The 24,792-nt window shown below is 24.8% G+C and overlaps 1 protein-coding gene across 2 annotated transcripts in view; it reads right to left on the bottom strand.

Moving 5' to 3' along the window:
• Nucleotides 1-207: 207 nt before the first annotated feature.
• LOC126894128 (glutamate receptor ionotropic, NMDA 2B) overlaps nucleotides 208-24,792 on the bottom strand; it is a 107,311-nt gene continuing 82,726 nt past the window's right edge. For both annotated transcript variants that reach the window (XM_050664889.1, XM_050664890.1), the window contains 18 exons: nucleotides 16,705-16,883; nucleotides 14,685-14,872; nucleotides 9,653-9,879; nucleotides 8,569-8,752; nucleotides 7,707-7,848; nucleotides 6,870-7,099; nucleotides 6,260-6,407; nucleotides 6,001-6,184; nucleotides 5,830-5,939; nucleotides 5,648-5,763; nucleotides 5,455-5,578; nucleotides 5,202-5,362; nucleotides 4,953-5,134; nucleotides 4,643-4,881; nucleotides 4,328-4,518; nucleotides 4,175-4,252; nucleotides 3,609-3,710; nucleotides 208-3,102 (listed from right to left, as the gene is read on the bottom strand). In XM_050664889.1, coding sequence (XP_050520846.1) covers nucleotides 3,057-3,102; nucleotides 3,609-3,710; nucleotides 4,175-4,252; nucleotides 4,328-4,518; nucleotides 4,643-4,881; nucleotides 4,953-5,134; nucleotides 5,202-5,362; nucleotides 5,455-5,578; nucleotides 5,648-5,763; nucleotides 5,830-5,939; nucleotides 6,001-6,184; nucleotides 6,260-6,407; nucleotides 6,870-7,099; nucleotides 7,707-7,848; nucleotides 8,569-8,752; nucleotides 9,653-9,879; nucleotides 14,685-14,872; nucleotides 16,705-16,883 — 2,831 coding nt within the window. In that variant the 3' untranslated portion in view covers nucleotides 208-3,056. The remainder of the gene's footprint in view (nucleotides 3,103-3,608; nucleotides 3,711-4,174; nucleotides 4,253-4,327; nucleotides 4,519-4,642; nucleotides 4,882-4,952; nucleotides 5,135-5,201; nucleotides 5,363-5,454; nucleotides 5,579-5,647; nucleotides 5,764-5,829; nucleotides 5,940-6,000; nucleotides 6,185-6,259; nucleotides 6,408-6,869; nucleotides 7,100-7,706; nucleotides 7,849-8,568; nucleotides 8,753-9,652; nucleotides 9,880-14,684; nucleotides 14,873-16,704; nucleotides 16,884-24,792) is intronic.

Below are 24,792 nucleotides of genomic sequence, written 5' to 3'. Positions count from 1 at the left end.
TTATTGTTATTTCTAAATAAGAAAATTCAAAGAATGCGACTGCATTAGAATCTTTAAATTTAAATAAATTTTTTTTTTCACCAGAATTGGAAAAGGATTTTTTAAATTTATTGCATTAGGACTAAATTTGTATACTTATACTTCTGTTATTGTTACTTATATAGAAAAATTAAATATTACAATTTTTAAATAAGGAACACAAATTGATAACATAACAAAACACTCAATGTTTATTATAATAACAATGATAAAAATAAACAATAATATATTACTTTTTATACATAATACGGGAATAGCCATAAAGCCATTAATAATTTGTATAAAGTGATTAAATTTGGGAATTTTAACACAACACATTTTTTTATCAATTCAATAAATCATTTTGTGGCTTAAAAAATTATTTTCAACATATGCATTTTTTTTATACAATACAGGTATAATGTTAAATTATTTATTCACACGACATCTCTTTTCACAAAAATTAATAATTAATTTGAAAAAAGCTTCTTTTTAATAAAATATAATCTTGACCAGTAAAATATTTAATAATAATTTTTAACTATTGTCTGTAAAATACTTTAAATAAAAAAACATTTTTTCTTATCCATTTATTGTTGTTTTTAATCATAAAATTTTTCATTTTTGTATAATAGATGAATCAGTTTGTATACAGTAAATTTGTTTATGAAAACAGATGCCTCACGATGTAGAGGAGAGTATTTATTTTGATCTTACTTATATAACTCTTAAAATTAAACACACAAAAAAAAATATATATTAAAAATAAAAATTGTGTACGGCTTGTATAAACTCATATACAATCTTGATTTTGTATATAATTTTTTGCATAATTTTAGGAGTTATTCAAATAACATTAAAGTACAATAATCTCCACTATATTGGCTTTGTGTAATCAGTTTAATACAAAAAAAATAATTACATAACAAATTTTTGTATGATACAATCACACAAAACATATATTTCTTACACTAACAACAGAAAATACATATATCAATTTAATTATTGGTATAAGAGTTAACTTTAGTCACCTTATCAATAATGGCAGGTAGACAAAATGTTTGACATATATTTTATTTTTATATAATATATTATATATATTTTATAGTACTGCTACGTACAAGATACTCTACACTTTTTAAGTTTTAGATTAAATTTAAAATTTAATTTTTTCATATATATTAATACTCTAAGCCTTTTTATATATTGCATAAATTCAATTTAGGGCAGAAGTTATATAAAAAAGTGTCATTTTGAAAGTATTATTGAAATTACATTAATTAAATTTTACAGCTTATTGGGCGCAATTTACAAAATTATGTATAACATTCATAGAATGATACAAAATTTTGTTCGATCGCCAATATTATCACTTATTGCCTTTCAATTGTAAATTTACAACATTGTTGCATGTAAAATTTCTTAAAAACTGTTTAATAAAAATTACATAAAATATACATACATGAGACATCAAATTTCAATATTTTTGACCTATTCAACTTAATAACATTAACAAAAAATTTAGCATTAGCATATTTTCATAGCATTTTTTAGAATCGTTGGTATAATAAATTATAATACAAATTATAAATTAAAGTAAAATTAACGTGAACAAAATTTTTTTTAATTAAAATATATTATAGAACTATTAAAATAAAATCCTCAAAAAAATATTAATACAAATTTTAATTTACTAATAATATTAAATGATTTTAACAAAACAATATTGTTTTTATTACATAATAATACTTTACTGTATATTTACATGCACGGCATAATAACAATATAAACATTTAATAACAATAATGCAATTTTATTAACTAATCAACAAACATCTATTGGTAATTATACTTTTCGAGCAAATTTAAATAAAAATTCTCTTAAATAATTACATTGGTGAAAAATCTGTCAAACTGACAATTAAAATTTATTATACTTTGTAAAATATTATATGAAAGTACACTATTTTTTATATTTCTTTAGTTTGTTATATAAAGTAACGCATTAATGAAAAAAATTACGTTGGAACTGTGTTTCTTTTTATTATTACATTCTATTTTAAATGACAATGATACCTTTAGGAAAATTATACATTTTTTCAGTTGATACGTTCATCTGATTCAAGCCCAAATAAGATAAACGATCATGTAGAATGACAGCCTCCAAGTTTAAAAATTTAGGGACCTCTTTCGTCAAAGCGCAACATAAAATTTAAGGTTTAAAGAACGCCTACGATTCAGAATTCTCAGTTAATGTTAGCCCTTGGGCTTCTGGGCTTTATCTAATTCGATAAAAATTTTATGTGGTACTTTTATAAACTTATTATAGTTTTAATATTTTAACTTGAATAATTAGTGCTTATAATTAGTAAGCTTCTATAATAACGCACATAATATTGAACTCTTTACACAATAATCATTTTCTATATATATATACAATTTAAAAACAAATTTAATAACATTTTCAGATAGCTAAAATCTGATTATCACATATAAGTGATATTCTTTTTGAGCAAACCGATGATAATAGGTATAATGTTTATTAATTTGTAAAATGTATTTATTATCTTAGTTTTAATCAACAAATGTATAAATACAATACTTTAAAAGCCGAGCAAGATTAAAATTTTTATTCATTTTATTTTAACTATAAACAAAAAAAAAAAAAATGGTTTGTGAAAATTTGTTTTTATTTTTGAGTTTAACTATGACTTAAAAAGACAAGAGAAGAATATCTAGTAAAAATAATAATTGTTTATTTTAAAAAAATGCGTTATTGTCCTTATTATAGCTCAAACAAAGTCAATTATAAATATTAATATATTAGTATTGAGCATGGTTTAATTTTTTTCAGTTTCTTTTCCTCTCCGTCCGCATTTTATGGCAATGCAAACAAATATTAAAAATGACAAAAAAATAAAAATGTTCATAATAATAACATTATTTTAATTGTTTATCCTAAATTGTATAATTATAAACTCCACATTTACAAACTAAAATATTTTGCTTTTGATGATATAATTTGTCGTTTAGTTGAGTCTATACATCAAATAAAATCACAGAACTGTCTCCATTTCTGCGATTTCTGTCCTGGAAAAATTTTTTCGATTGATAGCAAACATTTAAAAATTAGTTAAATAGTTAAAGTATGAATAGTATTTCAATAGAATGAAATCAAAGTCGAAGGTATGATAATTGCGGTAATTTTTGATAATAAATAGATAAATGATAGTGTAGAAATATTAACTTCATATTCGATATTAATTAAATTACATTACTTATTATGGTATTGAAAAATATTAAAAAACATTCTTTATTCTTTATAAGATCAATGAAAACTATCTAGTTAAAACGAGGTATGGAGACTTTTACTGTGTCTATATCAATTACTACTACACGATATAAATTAAGGAAATTTCAAAATCCAAGTTATTAGTTTTGTGAGATAATTAAGTAAACTATACAGTGTTTTAATGAACATTTACGGTTCAATATGTATTGTTGTTGGATTCAAATCGATCTTATGTCGACTATTGTTCTATTTTTCATTAGTGTCATTGAATTCATATAGTACAGACTAATTTATTTTACCTGACTGGCTCATGATCAAATCTATTTATATACTCTGTCGAAACAATACTTGGTCTCACGACGTCTCTTTGTCTTAATGGTGACGCTGGTGAAAATTGGAATCTATTAATCAAATAAAATAATAATGTATCAAAAATACAAGTGATTTAAATATTCATATACTTATGCTGTTTATTAATTACTTAAATATTAAAATTTAATCTTGCATTTGATTAACGCACATGCTACTAACTATTTACAGTTCAACAGTGTAAAAAATATACATATGATTGTTCAATATTATTTTCAACAGCATATAATTATTTTGAATTATCTAAATTGCTCCTAAAGCAGTTATTTATAAAAATAATATTAAAAGCTATAACAGTTTGTTACTTTAAAGATAATCCCATTTTTTCGAACCATTTCTATACAATTAAATACGTATAAGCTTGTAAAGCGCATAGGTTCCATATACCCAAACTTATAATAATACAGCCTAATACTAATATTCAACGCGGCAAAGCAATTTTTATGCTTCATCTTTCTACCGATCCTATGTTCTTTTTTCTTTTATATATTCTTACTGTTTTTTATCCGGATTTTTATCTTGACCTTCAGTCAAACACTGAAATAACCTAGAAGAAGATGCCGATCTCTTCCTCCTGACGACACAATGCAAAACATAGTTTCAAAAAATCCTACGTTGTTAAGTATTAAACAAATTATAATTAAATTACCTTCTTTCAGTTTTTAACTTTCTCAGCTCTAATTCTTTTTCTAATTGTTTCATTTTTGAATATGTACTCATTAGTTGGCTCCTGAGAAGTTGATATTGTGAATCACATACAGCATCTTTACAACGACGAAACTTCAAAAAATCTTGGGCTTCGTACACGGCACCTCGGAACGTTAAAGACTTTCCCATGCTCTATAATTATTTAGTATATTAATTTTGATGAAATTATTTTCAGAAATTTTTATGTACTATAAATTACACATATAAGTACACTAAACAAATAAAAAATATCTAATTGCATTTTAGCATTAGTTACCAAACTTATAAGAGCACAACAACCTCCTTGATCTGTTTTCGCTAGTTTCTTCCGGAAAAAATTAAAATACAAACACTCCAATAGTAATATCAATGCTGCTAATAATGTACCACCCATCAACAACAAAAAAGCTGATAAAAACTGTTCTAAAGCCAAAGGGTCACTAGTAGCATGCTCATCGTGATCATCTGGTTTACAAGTTCCGGTCATCCAAAATCTTTGCAATCTTTCCAAATCACCTGTATAAAAAATTTAAAAAAATTAAATCACAATCTCAAATATGAAGTTTTAATTTCAATAAAAGGTAAACCATTTTCACGGAAGTCCAACAAACGTTTGTTAAACATTTGAACATATTTTGAGTTTCTCTGGAATGCTATTGCATAACCAGTTTTAGCGTACCAGGATCCTACGGTTAATAGTCTACAGTCATCGTCTTGAGTTACTAAATAGTCTAATACAGTGCCGTCATAGATAAATGCATCTAATTCACTAATGAAGGTAGATAAAAATAATATAAATACTAAACCGATAAATAAAGATAAAAATTTAATTTTACCCAGTCAATAAAGAATTAAGTCCATCTTGAACTGTTGATCTGTTAAAGTTCTTCATGTAATTGAACATCTCGGGAAAATATCTATGAATAGTTGAGTCAATGTGTGAATGTGGTACCGTTCCAAATTTAAACATAGGTTTGTGACTATGAGGTTTACTGAGCTATAAAAAATATACATTGTTTAATTGTTGAACTCCAATAAGCTATGGACAGTTTATTAATTAAAATAAATTTTTCATGTAAAATATATTACCCTGTAATCATCAATTCCAAGAAAATCATAATACTCTTCTCTAGTTATCATGAAAGCTGCCAAGTTAGCAGTGTATATGGCCAAAAACACAACAGCGAACATAGCCCATATATTGGTCATGAATCTATTTTTTTGTTTTAATTTTTAATAAATTATTTTACGTAAGATAAAAAAAAAATTGTTAAATGTATACCTGGAAGTAATTCCCTTAGGTATATCAACTTGAACTGCTGCTTGGAAGAGTACAGCCCATATTAGCCAGTATGTTCTGAACAGAGAAAATCGGTGATTTGGTGCTTGCGATACTGACTGAAACAGTATTTTATCAGCAATAATAAAATAAATAAAACTATAATTATGACTTTAACATGATACCTTCATATCAAATCCAGAAGGACTCATCCATTCAAATGCAAATATAGAAAATGTCGCTGCTTGGATTGCTACTACTCCTACCATCATCCATGATGCAGTGTCGAAAGGTTCTGTTAAAAATCAACAAAGAACATTAATGTTATTGGAATAAATATTTTAGATTTGATTTACCTAAAAATGCGGTTGGTGAAATGATACCCGTACGTTTAGTGACGGCTATAGATATTCCTGTTTCCATGAATGGAAGACTAAAATCGACCACAGCTTCACGATCCGAGTTAATCATCAAAGAAGTCATTACCATATCAGTTTTTCTATTTACTAGGTCCGAAATTAAACCATTCCATTTGCCATTCTATAATATAACATATAATAATATCTAATACATTAGTAAAAAGTCGTTGGCTTTTAATTAAAATGAAATACTGACCTCTAGCGTTCCCCATTTACCATCCTCAACACGAACGAGCTCATATGTGAAACCCAAATCTTCTGCAAATTTTTCCAACAAATCAATACAGAAACCTGAACAGCACTGGAAATAACTTCCGTTGCGATGTGCTATTGGAATATCTACCCTAATTATATATAAAAAAAAAGAAAGACTATTTTTATAAAGTAATTATTCATTGTACAAACAGTTAAATTTTTAAATAAAATATGTTTATGATTATCGAAATTTCACAATAAGTATGAAATAGTTACATAGTGTAGTTAAATAAAATTATTATAGTGTAAATGGAACATGGCAATAGTTTAATAACGTGGTTTTGATATTAATTTAAACTTAGACAACTTGAGACAGCTGTGATAGCATGAGTTGATTATTAAATAGATTTGTGATAAATTGTTTAATGGCGGATGAATCACAGCCGTTAATGCATGCACAATCCCTCAAGTCAATTTATTCATTGAATTTCTGTTAATTACGTTTATTGAATACACTTAATTAAGCCATTATGTTTATAATAAGTGATTTAATATAGTTTTCATTAAGTAAAACTAGATAGAAAATGAACATATAATCTGTTGACTCTTACTCTTCCATATCTTCTTCGCGTGCGATTCGACATATAACTCCTCTGTTCATACTACATTTTCCAGTAATTGGATCTGAAGGTGCCATAGTAATATAAGGAGCTTCTTCAAGAAATGTTATCTTCAAATGAAACTTTTCTGGCACTCCTTGAGGTGGAGTATGACTGTCACCAGGCCAAACAATGTCTTTAATGTATAGCCCTTCTCGTTCCCAAGATTTCCAGACTCCAATCTACGAATAAATGACTTACTGAATTTACTTTTAAAAAAGAAATTAACTAAAAAGTAATTTATTTAAGGCGATAATAACACAAAAATGAACTCATTCTACTTGTATGAGATATTATAATTGGCAATAACCATGAAATATTTAGTCAATATTGTCTAATTAATTGAAATGAATTATATTTTTTGTTATTTAAGTTAGAGGAAATAATTAATAAATTAATTTAAATAATAATAAAAAAATCTGATAATTTTTTAATAAAAATCGTCATGTAATTGTTTATTTAAGATAAGGATGCAGTTATTTCATATTTGATAAAGTAAGACTATAATTATAGATAATGGATATACTAAATGTGTAAAGAGAAATAATTGACATTGTCTCCAAATAATTTAGATTATTTTACTGGCAAAGAATAATTTATTCATGCACACGTATTTTGTTGGAGTTAACGTATTTCTAGTAATCAATTTTCTAAGCACGTTATGGCTCACATCAGAAAAATATCCCGTCATCCACAAGGTTGCTTAATGTTGTTTTGAATGTGATAAACATATTAAAACAATGTAGTCGCACAATAAATGTTCATTAAATAAAATTTACCACCTCTCACCTCTTCCCAAACGAGAGAATTCCCAAGACCAGGTCTAAGATTCATGATTTTCAGCTCTGCAGACTTTAAAACACCATCTGCTGTAAATTCTATCTTTGGTTTTGCTGGTTCAATATTCTCAACACTAACATTTCTCAAGTATCTGAAATAAAATTTTTCAATTCGTCAGTTGAAGTAACTAAATAGTTATGGTTCATTAAGCAATTCATGGTTTAGATTACAAAGGAAGTACCACACAAAACAAATAAAATATGTTTCCATTTGCTAATAGCCAATAGAATTAGTAGTGAACATATATTTAGGGTTATCCTTGGGTTTTTTATATATGTTTCTTAATAATATTCAGTGTGACTCTTTCTATAATTTAATGTATCAAAAAACGTAATAAATGGAAATTGACAAGGGTCCCGATAATTTATTAATATTATACAATTCTTAGTGATTTTTATTTAAGAACTCTATAGGAAAGTTAGATTATTCAATAAAAATATTATTTTTCTTTCAAATTGGCGTTGAATAGTCTATGTTAAATTACTTTTACTTCATTTATTTATCAGGAGTATAGATTATACCAAACAATAGATACTTTAAGCTGACTAAAGTTTGTGCAGAAATCTTAGATTTAATTTTGCTTCACTCTTTTACCTGTTTACCAAATACTCTATATTTGATAATTTATATAATAATAACCTTGGCCAATCCCAAGTAGTTGGGATTAAGGCGAGGAAGAAGAAGAAGATTTGATAATAAACTAGCTCTTTACATAAAACGAATATGAGTAACAATTTGTAAAATACCATTGATATTTTTAATTTATTTATAAATGTGATCATTTTTTTGATTAGATAAAGAAAGTACTAACTTATAAAATTTGTCACCAGTCGTCCAACGAGATTCTCCATCACCTTCACATGATAATTGTGTTGATAATGTTTCATTTACATTGTCAGGATCACTGACAAAATCTTCTACTCCATATGCAAATACTCTAATTGCTGTATTGATTTCTTTAACTAGACTTTCGCTGCTGGTGTCAAAGTGAACTCCTAAATTTACCCGAAATACATTTAATATGATCAAAAGATACAGTTTAAGTTAGAAAACATGTTTTTCGATAAAAATTAATTTTTTTGAATCAAAGTTAGTTATAAGAAGAATATGTTCTAAAAGTTTGTTTTGCAAAAACATTTAATGATACATTTAAGATAAAATTTTCAAAATAAAAAAAATTTTCTCATTCAGCTTTAAAGAGCATAAAAATTTCTATGAATAAAATAATTCTAACTCTAAGTTACTTAGATTAACATATGTACTAGTATTAAATCCGATATCTGTAAATATTTAATTCTTAATTTTGTGATTAATAGTGGAACAATCCAAAAAAGCATTACTGCTTGTTTTAACAAATATTTGAAAAATACTTAAAATTTTTTGTCTATTAAATGGCCATTTAAATAAATATTAAAAATGATTGAAAAGTAAAAAATGTTATTGAGTTACTTATGATATAAGTAACTTTATACTAATATTATGAAATTAAATTATTTGAGTTTTCTACCCACAAGATTGTTTTATTTAAAACTTGTTCTTTCTGAATGATTTTATAAAACTATATGAAATTTAGTTATTTAGCCCAAACTTTATTTACTTGGCAATTATTTAAGAAACTATAATTTTTTTCAATTGTTTGTAAAAATTAATTTTGTATTATTTATTTTGACTTGTATAATTTTACATTTATTTTTAAGTAATGTTTTTTACTAACCAAAATATGGAATAAATTATTTTATTTTGAGAATATAAGGTCAAAATTATTTCCTTAATTGAGGACTATATTATTTATACTCATGAATAAGATTGAAAATTAGTTTTATTATTTGAAAATAGCGTTTTCTTGGGAAAAATTATTACAAATCTTGCATGGAAAATTATTTAAGTACACTCACCCAGCATACCGACGGGGAACAGTTGGGGTGCTTGTAAATTTTCCATGACACTTTGTGTAACTACCCAAACGTAATTTTCTCCTGTTATTTTGTAATGTCTGGCTGCTGTGAGTATTCTAAGAGCTTCTTCTCTGGTACAGTAAAGTAGCATAACTCGTGATTCCGAATTGACCAATTCCAATAAATCCTGACTTTTGGTTACCAACACATTATTTAATATTGTGAACCTGTGTATTATAATATGATATATTGTTTTTGTAATTATTGAATTTACTAAGCTGTTACATTTTAATGAAACACCTGCGTTAAAAAATTCAAATTAGCCAGTCTAATTGAGTTTATAATTAAATATATATTTAACCTGTTAAGGGAAGAAAAAACGGCAAAGATACGACCTTAGAGCCTAAGGTTATAAAGAACATACTTGTGAATGACAAGCAATTAAAAAATAACCATTGACTTTTTTTTAGATAATTATTGAAGAATACAGTTAATAAGAGGCTTACAACAACTTAAAGTGTACAATATAAAATGATGCTTTATATCAAAGTTATAGTAAAATATGTCTACATAGTCAAGTGGTATAAAACTCATAGACAAATCGTGATAAATAGGTATTTTGTAATTATCGATGTTGACCCTTAAATTTAAATAAACATATATAATAAGAACTAATTTACATTACTAGTTCAATTACAGTATTTCGTATTAAATATAGAAGATCTGTTTTCAAATGGATTCATTTAAGTTTGACAAATTTGTGTTAGCAGTTGCAATGTGCTATTTTCAATTCAATATATAAATTTAAATAAGTCAAAATAAAATTAATATCGCAGTTTGTTTATGTTCCTATATTTGTCAATTAATTATTTAGCATTAAACACATTTTCAGTACATTATTTTCGACTTGTGGAAATCGTATCTCTAGAGAACCGACAATACCAACTTAGAATTACAATGTAATGACATTAATTTCCGTAAACCCGTATTTCCGTTTGTGAAACATCCGTATTTTGCATGAATAACGTTCACTGTTTGTTTTTGAGTCGAAATTCCGGATAAATTAGTTGTGTTAACCTATGAAATTCTTCGCTATAGCTGTAATATTTTAAGGCTGTAAGTGTTAAACGTTGGCGGGTTTAATAAACATCATATTGATTTGAAATGTACTATTAATTTCAATAAAGTAACTTAAGAAAGCTCATTTTAGATAAACTTTTAATATTACTTTGTTTCATTGTAAAGAATAAAAATTATACGTCTTAGTAAGAAATATTACTGTATCTTTTGCAAATTATATTATAATAAATAAATAAAACTTATAATTACACCCATAAAGCAAAATAATTAGTAGAAAATTACATTTTATGCAGTATAACAAGTAAATTTGTTAACTATATAAAGGTTGTTAAATTCAGATGAGTTAGGAACACGCCAAAAAATAAATTATATATATACGTTATAAATTAAAAATCTTCTAGTGTATCATAATATTAAATATAATACTATCAGTATGAAAATTGTAGTATTTATTTATATTTGATGTTTTTTTTAGTATGGACTCTTATTAGGGTGTGATGTTTTAAATTCATTATTATTCATTATTATAATTTTGTTCCAGGACTATTTCCATTTATTGACGAATTTTGTTTTAACTATTCAGTTTATTTTTTAAAGTTTTATTAAACGGTTGGTTTCATTAAATTCAAAAGGCTACGGACATTTCAATAGCAGGTAAACAAAAGCAGTGAATATATGAATTTGAATTTCACAATTAGTAATATAACGTTTTAACGACTACTGAATATCAATTCAACTAAATGTATAGAGTTTTGTTATTTCAAAAATCAATATTTTTACAAAATTCTGTAAGTACCTCTCGATTTTTATAAGAGATTTATGAATTATAACTCTTTTATAAAAATTGGTATAAATCATAACTTATGATTTATACCAATTACTTAACATAGTTGAATAACTTTAAGTTGCAAATCATATTTTATACGTATAGGAATAAGAAAAATTGTGTTAAAACTTATTTAAAATCTCATGGGAGTTAATTACAAAGTAGATTCATTTTTTTTTTTTTTTGAGAATTTACTGGTAAGATATAGGTAAGTTAATATTTTATCATCAATAATGGCTATTATTAAATTCAGAATTTTTAAAAATCAAATATTAATATTGTTTTTAATATGATGTATAATATATTCCAAATAAATATCAAAAATAATAATAATGCTAATAAATTCAATGAATTAATAAAAACATTCTTTCACTAGCTAATACAATAAGTTATATTAAATATATTTTTAAATGAAAATCTTATTAAAAGTGCTATGCTTATTTTTTAAAAATAAATCTCGTTAAATTTATTACAAAGAGGTTGAGTTATAATGCGGAGTTCGATGAAAACTGCAAAGGAAAAATATAATAAATTACAATATAACCCAACCCTTACCTTATATGGGCAAGAGAAATGTTAAATAAAGTTATTAAAGGTACGAAATAATTCTCAGTTATGTAAGGTAAAAATTGAGGATATGTTGTGTTTTTAAAATGAACACCTTAATTATAACTTTTTAAATTAATTATGATTAAATAAAAATTCCACAAAAGAACAATATCTGTTTTTAAACTCACCCTTAACTTAAAGACTACGTATCAAAAATAATAAGATATTTTGTTGTTAAAAAATTTTGTGAAATTAACACATATATTTTATTATTCTTTAAAGTGAAGCTATACTTCTAGGTTTTTTTTATGCATCGACATAATAAAATTATGCAGCTAAAATAATAAAAATGGTTTTGCAATGTGTTGAAAAAAATATGGTGTTTTTTTAAAATTAATTAAGTGAAATATGCTAGATTCATCTATTTCATTAGATTTATTACTTCTTAATTCATTAATTTATCTTGTCACATCCTTAGAAAACGACGCATTGTTCGTTTTCTGATTACGTCATGACTTACCCAGAGACGGATTTAGTACTTTGGGGTCCGCAAGCATATTACTCAGATAGTCCTAAGTGATTATGGGTCGGCCATAATCATGAGATAACTTTATTCTTATATACAGATTTGTATATAAAAAAAAATTATTAGTATACAGAATATATATATTTTTTACTTTTCACAAGTTAATAGTATGCAACGTTTTATAATTTCCAAAAAAAATTTTCTCTATTTCTCCTACATTACCCTCAACATTTTATTGACTTTAGTTTTTTAATAGAAACACGTATGATTAATTAACTTACTAATAAAAAAAAAGATCTATTTGAGGAATTGATTGGTCGATAACAACTTTTATGTTCTTTGTTCGTTTTAATAACAAGACGGAGGAATATTGCGGTATATTAATATCAAGAGATAAAAATAAACAGAGTCACGTTTCAACCTCAGAATTCATATTTAAAAATTAATAACTATCAAAATATTGGTCCAAAAGTTGTTATTGATCAAATTTTCTAATAAAATCTGTATAAAATACCCATAAAACAGTTTGAAATCAAAACTGTTTTCATAAGTCTTAAAACTTTTTTAAACAATCTTGACAAAAAAATAAATGGAATAACGTGAAAACATCCTAAGTTGTTTTAAGTTTTTGTAATATAGAATTTTAGATTAATGTTAGAATTTTAAAAATAGAAACTTATGAGAATCATCAATTGTAACATTATTATTTTATTAAATAATGTATACGACCACAAGAAAATTACTAGCGAGACGTTACACATATTCTCATGTACCTGACCCATTGACTATTTACAAAAGTTCACTTAAATTTCTGACATAAGATTTTTTTAATAATAAGACATAATATTTGTCGCAAAATGCCGAAGTCCCTCGTAAAAGTGAAATATTTGACTCATGGTGCGATAACTTATGAATTCCTGGTAGGAAATTTCAATAATGCATATTTTTATTTGAATGGTAATGGACGCCATAAGCCGGTGGCTTATGGCGTAACTATTGACTTTTTAACGTCGAAATTTTTTTTATTAAGGCCCATCACAGCTTAACCATAAATACTTTGGAGTGGATAGTTAGTCCGTTGTCAGAGACAGAGATGGTGATTCCAATAACTGAACTGATCTCTTCCTTAGCAAACGGAGCCGTCCGCGATCGAATCTCGGACCTGAGATTATTGCTGAGTTGCCTGACTACAGTTGCGCATGGGACACTAAACTATACAAATAATGGGATAATATTATGACGGTGTAATTTTTTTGAAAAAACGGACATATTACCGCATACATTAGGATTTATAAATTCCTGGTACTAGATTTTGATATCTATATAAATAATCATAGCCAGTTCAAAATTTTAATTATTTAAATTCGTTCATGATTTCCTAGAGCAAAATTTATTTTTTTACAAATTTTTAATCAACTTTTAACATTAGCATAATTTGGATTTTTATCATAAGAAATCTTATTCAGAATTAAGATAGAGTTTTTAAGTTATAACTTGTAACCGTAATACAATAGAAATACTTATGTGCTTAAAATGTGCAGTAATAGTAAACATTTTTCATACGTATATCTCTCACCGTAAAAATCCTAAGAAAGCCATTTTGTCAACATTTATTGGCCAAAATTTGTTCGAGAATCTTAAACAACAATGTTTATTTTGTCTGTAGGGTAGACATTGCCTTAAATATTACAGTAGTACAGCCTCTTGTAACATAAGCGAAAGATGCTTTATTTTATTAACTATTAGAACGACAAAACTAAGTTTATTTTTAGGTACTGCGTACATATTTGCAAACTATGAAATTGGTTATAAAATATTAATTCCTTTACGATAGTGAAAAAATATACGTGTTTAGAATTAATAATTAAATCTTATGTCAGTCTAATTTATAACGAGAGATAACGATAAATTGTTTATTTAAGTGTTGTCTTATAAAAATTTAAGGCACTTTAAATAAAAAAATGAAGATTTCTACTTTAAAACAGCTGACTGGTTACTGGCCACTTTAAGGTATATAATAATTTAAAAACATAAAATATTAATGGGCTTACTTAAATCTGTCTTGCATGTCAGCCACACGTTCTCTGACAGCTTGAATGAAGTCGTCATGTCCTGCAATTTGTGATGTTACCACAGAGAACTGATGCCACTTGTATCTCTCTAATATGCTTAACATGGCTGCCGTTTGATGTTCCAGTGATGGAGCTAACTGCAATTGTAGACTAGACCTCGAAGCTCTCTGTAAAATATAAAATTGGTTATTTTTCTATTAGGACTAAGAATAACTTAACACACGATTAATTGTCAGTAATGAAAAGTTCATTCAAATTAATTTTTTAGTTTTAAAATGTATTAAAATTTTATTTCGCTGTATATTTTGTTTTATTATAAATTAAGATTTATAATACACATCGGTTTAGATATGTTTAAGAGAAACCATTCGAAATAAATATAGTTTTTTTGCGGCCATAAACATTGCGACTTATAGTTGTATTTGCAAAGTATTTACTAAATTACATATATTAGATTACTGCAAAAGCAATTACGAAAATTCTATTTAACAATTGTTCCATAATGAAATTATTTGGATGTCTGTGTTTGTTTAGACAATATTGCTATCTTATTATCGAAAATCGTATAAAACTGGGATTTGTTATAAACTAGTACAGATTTTAGCTAAATTATATAGCTTTAGTAAAATGAAAACGTTTACCAATTTAATATTTTACATCTACAGCACTTGATAAATTACTAAGGAAAAAATTCAACTATTGAAATGAATATTTTTAATAACAGTTATTAGATTGTATTTGAAGTAATGCTGAGCTCCAAAATAAAATATAAAATCGTTTTAAAAGTTTTAATCAAAAAGTTTTTCAATTCATCTATACTCTAGCACAACAGTATTTACTGTTGTTGAACTATTGAACAATAATAAAACAACTTTAATAAATAAATTAATAGAAAATACCACTATTAGTATTTCATATTAGTAAATGAACCAAAGTATTTCTAAAATTATTGTTTGTAACAAATACAATTATAGCTATTCAATAAAAATTGGTTAAGGTAACGATTTTGTTTACATTTCTAAATAGATAAATATAACTTTTTTGTTAAAATTTATATATTGAATGAATGGGCCTCTTCTTAATAATAATTATAAAAAATGAATAGAAATTAAAAATCGTCGCTTTTTTCTAAATTAAGTAGAATTTTTTTAATACGTGTGCATACAATTAAAATTTTTCTAAATAATCTTATAGTATAAATCAATCTATTTCACCACAAATCTTTCTAATATAATTTATAGCCTTACTCCGAGATAATTTTTTTACATGTTATGTGTAAAATTTGAATAGTTAAATCTAATAAAAACTAATACTTCTCAAAAATTAAGTTTTTACTTTAAAAGAAATTTTTATCTTATTTTTTTTTATTCAATTTCTGTAAATTTAATTTACTCATAGACTTCTATATTTCATAAGCTATACAAATGGTTATAGTAATATATCATCATTGGCGTAACTAAAGGGTATCTTTTAATATCGCAAATCTTTTAATAGGGTTTCCAATATAATAACCCAAGTTGTAGTATTAACAATAACTACACCCGTTTGAAACTAGGCAAAAAAAATTGTTTGTTCAGGTAATCTTGATTGATTGTTAATCGATTAAAAAATCCGTGTGTTAAAAAAAAAACTCATTTAATATAATAAAATAGAAATAAAAAAATGTATCTCAAGTAACACCAATGGTTGTAAAAAGGTGCATTGAATTTACTATCGCCCAATAATAAAGTTATAATTATACCAACAAAAATTGGCGAAAAACATTTTTTTAGATATGAATTTCATTATGTTTTACACTAAAAAATATATTACGGATAATAAAATAAAAATTTCATGACAATAAAGTTATGACAGGCATACTTTTATATAACTTTATATTATGTGAAAGTACCTACGTCAAAATAAATAAGCAACAAGCATTGTATGCCAAACTGATGTTATTCAATTTTATTTTCATTAAACCATAAGCTTTGTGTATGTATTTTACTCATGCACTTACTCTTTCCAGTCCCGAATTGTCAGCATTCCAAGCTATCACTGGTATACCCAAATACCCAGCCAACTGTAAAAAATATTGAGCTGACGCTGTACTCCTGCCGTATTTTTCGTAGTTCATTAAGTATAATATTGCCGAAACATTCATGGTTAGGAAATCCTTACATAGTGAGTCTAGTATAGCTGGAAAAAAATAAAAAATCGAAAATATTTATGTGGTCCATTTATTGTTAGTAAATATTATTTTATATCCATTTTGTTTTTTCGACAAACATGACTAATTTTCAAATTTTAACTTTTTGGATTTTAGTAATAGGGAACTTTTACACAACGATTAACAATTTCAACTTATCACCTAAGTTAATAGTAATAACATTATAATATTATTATAATAATTTATAGATATGAATTTGAAAACAATGTAAACCAGTTACTACTTTATTTTTTATTAAAATATTACAACTTTTTTGTCATTCATACTTGGTTTGTTAAAATTCTTAATTTAACTGACTAAAACTTCACAAAATAAAGGACTTGAAAAGTTTGTACACTTGTTTTATTCTTTATGAAACAATATTACGAAATTTTAGTGTTTTGGTTTACTTCAGAAAACTTATATTTCACCAAAAATATATTACAACATCGTATACAGATTGTCTCATACTTGTCTGGCAACCCTTATAGTTCTTAATAAATTATCATTCAGTAAAAAATTCATTTTTTAAAATATTTTTTATCATTTTAGACTACGTTTTAAATATATTTCTTTATTATTTATCACCAATAAGAAAATGCATTATTTATTTTTGTTAAAATTTCAAAATAATCATTTTTGAACGTTTTTCTTGCAAAAAATGTTCATTGGACGATAACAATTTTAGAACAAGCACTCATTGAGTTAATTAGAAAATTATTTTTTAACTAAAAAGTTGGTATTTAGAATATAAATCATAATTATATCATTCTTCAAAATCTTCGAGTATTGAAAACTATACTCTTATGTTAGATAATAATTTAACATGTATTCCTAGGGTATTCAGGAAAGTATTCTGCTCAAGTATAATAATTGGGTTAGGTTCAAAAAAATGAAAAAAACACAAATTAAAGTCTACGTTTTGATTGGCTAACAAGAAAGACAAAATTTTTATCGTCTTTGTAAAACATAACCTATAGACGTACTAAATAAATGATAGATCATTTTAACCGATAGTTTGACGTCATATATATCCTTTTTTTTTAACAGGTCTTCGCATCATAAGAAGTCAAAATCCACCTATTACCAGTGTAATGTAAAGGGACTCTCGAGTACTCATTGTCATTCAAACATCCAATAGTTGTGCATAAAAGATACTTACCTACTCACATCACGTATTTCCTTTTTTTTTTGTCACTCTATGGAAATCCATAATGACTTAAATCGTCCATTGTTTGTGGTTCCTAAGCAATCAACCACGCCTTACTATATTTTCAGCTAAAAACTCCAGGACAAATTTTTTGAATCACTTAGCAGACAATATGTTACCTCAACACGCAGTAAGTCGCTGAGTATAAAAAAACTCGACAGAAAAAATTATTTCCAAAGTATGAACAGTGTAATTTTCAAAACTTTATATTCAGGAATATGTTAAAATATTTTTTATTTGTTTTCAAGTAGTATTAATATCTAGTTTATTAAAATATGTTTATGCATGTAAGGAGCATTGACCTTATAAAACCTACATAAACCATATGTATATAGTAATATTAAAACTTAGGAAGAACGTGCTTCCTAAGTTTTTATCTTATGTAAACATTTATAATCGGTAAAATTTTACTGTTTATACTAGATTCAATGATTATTAGATTATTAGAATATTATTTTAGCAAAAAAAATATTTATTCTAACAAAAAATTTGTGAAATCAATTTTTTTTTGTTAAGTGCCAGAAAAAACATATAGACTGTATATTAAAAATAACTTTAATGGTGTGAATAATTTTTTTCTCAGAGTAATGTAAAATTAATGATCTAAAAAATCAAACATAATCATTGTGACTTTAGTATTATTTATTTATGCCATTTTTAGTTACATTTTAAATATTATTTTGATAACTAAACACTAAAAATGTAATATAAAGAAAAGTTATAAAGCTTTTTCAAGACTAAAAATATGGCTTACTAATTACGTCTGGAGGATCATTGTAAAATGGTATTATAGTATTAAATTGTAAATTGGCAAATATTTATAGCTACGAAAAAAATACATGAAACATCAATAAAATGCTGACCAACAGACTCTTATCATTTTCTTTAATAATAATCCCTTTACTTTATTATCATATGACTGTTTTTTATTTTTACTATTTATTTTCTTATTTTTGATGAAAATATTCAAATGAGCAATGCTCAAAGAATTACGCTTCAAATGTATCGACAAAATTAGTTTAGTTACGCAGAAAAATTATACTTTATCGTTCTACAGAATGATCCATGAACTATGTTCCGTGCAATATCATCAAAAATAATAAAATTTTTTCTTTCAGAAGTTATTACCGCCTTACCCATTTTAACTAACACAAAAATATAGTTCTATTCCCTAATCTTTCCTCTTAGAATTGTGTCTAGTTAAGTTTTTTAAATGAAAATGTATGTATTAACTGGCTAACAAAAAGGAAATGATTTAACTATTTTATTTGTATTTATATTTAACTAAGGAAATGGCAGGTATAAATAGATACATGATGGTGGGAGGAGAACAGCGGTACAAAAATGCTTAGAAATGAAAACTTCACCTCTGCCTTATTCCTTTAAGTGTTAATCACTTCCGAAATACTGGTTAAAAAGTTTTCATATTATTATCCTTAGTAAAAATGTGAAGAATACTATACTAATAACTCCTGAAAATGTTGTGTGTGACATTGAATTGCGTTAGCGGATTACCCTTTATATCTACTTAAAAATTAAAGAAATTGTATAAAAAATACATTGCAACAGGATTGAAATCGATTCTATGATATGACATTTCTACGATTCGGTGAGGATGAGAACGGTCATGATCGAATAAGTTCTAATGCGCTAACATAATGTTTTTTTGTCCAGAGAAATGTTGTTAGCTGAAAGTAATAGGATTTTGTATGTGTTTTTAGCATAAGCATATGAAATTTACATTTTTAATGAAAAATTCTTGTTGATCAAGATAATATTTGCGAAAAAAACTATTTTAAATATTTTACGTTTATATTATACCTTTACATATACTTATACTTTTTTAAAGATGAGCAAAATATGAATATGCTCTGATGATTTAGAGATTAATTATAATTTATGTTGCTTTATTCAAAATTAAACTCCTAGTTGTATCTCTGTTTTTGAATCTATTTCGCACAATTTTCTTCCTTGGATGAGTTTGCATGGTTGTAATCCTACAGTAGTACACCTCAACATAAAAGCAAACACGTTATTATCACTAGCAGAAAATCTCGGTCGATTTTCCACAGCATTAAGCGCATTACAGCAACTCAGGACAAAATAAAACGTGTTCTGAAATTTATTCCAAGGCTGTTTTCTGGAGCTCCTAGATTAATGTAATGACGTTAACACACATAAATATAATACCTCTAAATTCAGCCACTTTTCAGAGCAAATATAATACAAGTAAATTATCTCACACAAAATGCTCTACATGTACAATTGTAACCATGTGAACTCAAGACATGTGAGTTGTATAATGATTATCAAGTCTGATTCATCTTTACTATATTATCTCAAACTATTAAGTAAATATTTAATAAATATATTCTGTTGATCGAGTAAAATTTTTATTATTATTATGTACGAGAAACAACGTTTGTATTCATTTAGCCTTTTGAGTTATTACTTGGATAAAAATCTGTTTTTTTCTTGTCATGTGTCGTGTTAACAGTTAACCTTCATAATAAATATTCCACCACCTTTGTCAACAAAAATCTGCACCTGCATCATCTATTGTACGAAGATATTGTTGAAACTTGTTTATATAGTTTTTATAACTTTCATTAAGCTTTTGAGATTTATTAATTATAGAATTTAACTATAGTTACAGAAAGCTTCATATTATCTTAAAAAACACAAGATTTCGTAAGTATGTAAAGGAATATAAAAATATTTTGTAGAAAAAATAAAACATTTTGATAAACCTTTTAAGGAAAAAGAAAATAGAACGATTTCTTCTTTCAAATGATTTTTTAATTTTACTTTTAATGCTTATTTGGTTTATATTTTTATAATACAACTATAAAGAAATTGTACTATATAGATTAATGAACAAAATAAAATTACAATATTACAAATAATAATAATAAATAATAGTAAAAAATCAATAAAAATTAGCGAACTTAAATTTAAATATTTGAGCATCGCATTTAAAGTGTATGTAAATAATATAAGTGAAGGGATTAATTTGATATGTTGTGCATATAAAATTTCATTGTTATAAAAAATGCTATTTTGTTATGAGTTTAAATATTTTAAATGTGACAATTTAATTTGTATACATACAAGTATTTTATGTAATTATTATACATTTTGTAATGATGTTATTTCATGATAAAATTTAATTTATAGTACATCTTTATTTGAAATAAAACAGGTACCAGCGATAACTATTATTTTATTTTTGTATAAACATAAACTGTCTAATGTTTCACGTGCTATTACTGTTTAGCAATATTTGTAACTTATAATGAACCGCTCATTAAAGCGGCTCAGTGTATATATAATGTCCATTATATTATTGTTTATATGTATCTACTGTTTCATTTATTCGCAACAATAAATTACCAGTGAAAAGTATTTAATTTATAACTTAAAAAAGTTGTGCTATACTAACAACTATAAATAATACTTTATTATTTCCTGTAAGTAAATAATTTTTTTACTAAGTTTATGACACCTTATTATATAAAATTTTTCATTTTCTCACTTTATTGAAATTATTAAGAAAAAACTTTAAAAAATATTACAATTTTGATTGGTTAAGAATTTGAAAATTTTCTACGGTATAATGCACAATAGCACTTATTAGTTCAGTAACGATGATATAAAAAGAAATTAATGAGCTACCTAAAAGAATTAAAATACAGTAAAGAAAAATTCATGTTTTGAGCGTTTACATACACTTTCAATTTAAAGAGCTTTACATTTCAATGATACTTTTTGGGAACGTTTTATGACAATATATCTTTTATTCATTTTTGATTAAAATACTTTTTTATATTTCGCTTATATAACTATTCGTTTTAGTTTGTAAATTATGTGTTGAAATCGAAAGAATAAAATGCGCCTAACAATTGAAAAATACAAGTGAAACATATGAGTAAAACTAAGGTTGAGTTTATTTATATTCAAAGTATATTATGATTTTTTAATGTCTTCACTTTATTGGTTCGTTATTTAGTAACAATAATAAAAAAACATTTTTTTCATTGCCTTTGTATAGGACATAATTTTAAAATATTTAAATACCTTTTAAATAGTTGTCAATTTAAAGTTCTAAAAATTGACAACTATAAAAGAAAACTTTGTCTTTTATGAAAAAATAAAATATATTAACTTCTTATGGAAAGAAAGTATTCAGTTTTTTTTAATAAAAAAAAAAGTGTCGGCTCGCAAATTTATTGATTTAAAAATGGTCATTCTATGATTGAATAGTTTTCTTATGATCAACATTATTTAAAAAAAACGTTTTTAAATTTATTTTCATTGTTTTTTCTATAAAATTGCAACGTAATACAAAATTGTTAACAAATTAAGAAATACTAAAAAATCATTTTGCAAAAAAAAAAAATTCAAAATAAGCAAATATGTAAGTTATGTATCTTTCAGTGTGCTTTGTTATCATCCATTATGGTAGTTGACATATCTGACTTCTTGCAATGTGATTAGATTTGAATTGACATAATTTGCCATCAATTATATTATAAACAACATATGATTTATAAATTCATAACAAAATGTATAGATTTGTGTTGATATACATTAAGCAATTTAATTATTTTTACTGTAGGTATTTAAGAAGTAAATTTAAAAAAAAATGATTTCAATCAGTTTTTCAATATCCCATTAATTAAAAATAAATATATATGTATTTATATATGATTTATATATATATGATATAAATATCAATGTATTATTAAGTAAAATTTCGACACTTATACTAAAATAGTGTTAAGCTCAAAATTTGACAGAATGAAATTTTAATAAATATTAATTAAATAAATGTTTTTATTTCTTCCTGTTTAATTTTAATGTAAATTATGAAAGTAAAATAGTTTGTTGTATTAAAATATGAATTAAAAACTGTTGCCGTGTGAACGACGTTTTTGTTGTTATTTTTCATTTTGAATCATATACCTTTTTGTATATAGCTTATAATACATAGCTCGACAATTATCTTTTATTACTGTTATTATTTTTTAATGAGCATTTTGAAGAAATAGCGAAACAAGTTTTGNATACGTATTGAGAAAAGGACAGAAGAAAACGCTATCTTTTCAATATACTTTTGAATGAGAGTGATAAGTAATAATTGCCTTATCTAATTTCTTATTGAGAGTATAGAATTATATAGTTATTATATTTTTTTTTTTTTTTTTTTTTTGAATATTTAATTATGTAATTTGTACCCAAAAGCGATAAGTCCCAAATTTTTTTTTTCTGTTGTAATGTTTATACAGAAGGGTTTTTTCTGTCATCGGCCAGAAAATGACAAGTAAATTTTACGCGAAACATTGTTATTTGCATATCGATAACGCCGAATTGTATTGATTGGCATATTGTGTTTTGCCGTTGAAATTTGAATGAAAAATAAATAAAGACATAAAATACAATTGTATTTAAAAATTCCAAACCCTTATCATTATTCAATAAGAAAACATACATTATTAGAATGAGATCATTCTAAGAGGTATCATTATTATTTTCGTAGAATGTTTACCAATGAAAAATGAAGCTACTTCGAATAAGTTAAAATATTTCAATTAGCTTTGTATTAACTTTACAAGTAAGTGTAAATAAATAAAATTCTTACAAAATTCTAAAAAGTAACTTCAGAAAGAATTAAATAAAAGTGATATTTGACACGAAAAAAATAACTTTTTGAAGTTTGTGAATTGATTAAATGACATTCTTAATATTAACGGTTTTATTATGTTTTATAGTGTAGAATAAAAAAAAAAATGTTGGCAAAGGTGGACATTTAAATATTTAATTCATAAATTTTCGATATTTTTAGTTTAGAAAGGATATTTATGTCATTTTGCATCTACATTTTAGATACATTGGTGCTTAGCGTCATTTGATTTTTTATATTCATGATTAAATCTAATTTTAATATATTTATAATATCAAAACTTTCATATTCCCATGTAATGATTTCTATATGGTAAATTTTATTGTATTTCAAACGTTAACATAAAATACGTGACTGATTATAAATTATATGCTTACTAAATGAAACATAACATGTTATTTCTGATAACTTCTGTGAATTTATAATTTTAATAATAGCAAAGTTATCGAAATTTAAAAATACATGAAACAAGAGTAAAATGTTTTTTTTTAAGTTTTCCCAAGAAAAAAGGATTTATACAGTAATGAAATGAATAATGATTTACAAGGATCACAGAGTTCAATTGACTCGAATTACTATTATCTTATACTCTCAATATAGTTGACTACTGAAAACTCAATTGGACTTGCAAACTTTAATTTATAAAAGACATTTTGCTATGCGTAAAATGATCTTTTTGTGTTCTAAACATCATAGTCAATAACTATAAGATTTTACTATTTTAAATTGTTCAATAATGTTTTGTGTTTAACAACTCAATAAATCATATGGATACTATGTACATTATAGTCATACTAAATGTAAGATTTGAGATATTTATGTAAAGAAAATTAAAATAGAAAATCTACCTGTTTTCCAATCACTCTGTCCATAAAAATCTAATTTTTATCTATCACTTGGAAGAAAAAACGAAAAACAACACGTTTGCATAGTTTTACTATATTTTTGTTTTGTTTGAGCAATAAAATATCTCTTAAGAGTTTCTTAATAATTTAAATTATTTCAA

Source organism: Daktulosphaira vitifoliae, unplaced genomic scaffold (assembly GCF_025091365.1).
Source record: "Daktulosphaira vitifoliae isolate Bord-2020 unplaced genomic scaffold, ASM2509136v1 Scaffold_1, whole genome shotgun sequence".
Lineage (NCBI taxonomy): Eukaryota > Metazoa > Arthropoda > Insecta > Hemiptera > Phylloxeridae > Daktulosphaira > Daktulosphaira vitifoliae.
Note: the sequence above shows the minus strand (reverse complement) of the source record. Positions and strands in the feature narration are given on the sequence as shown.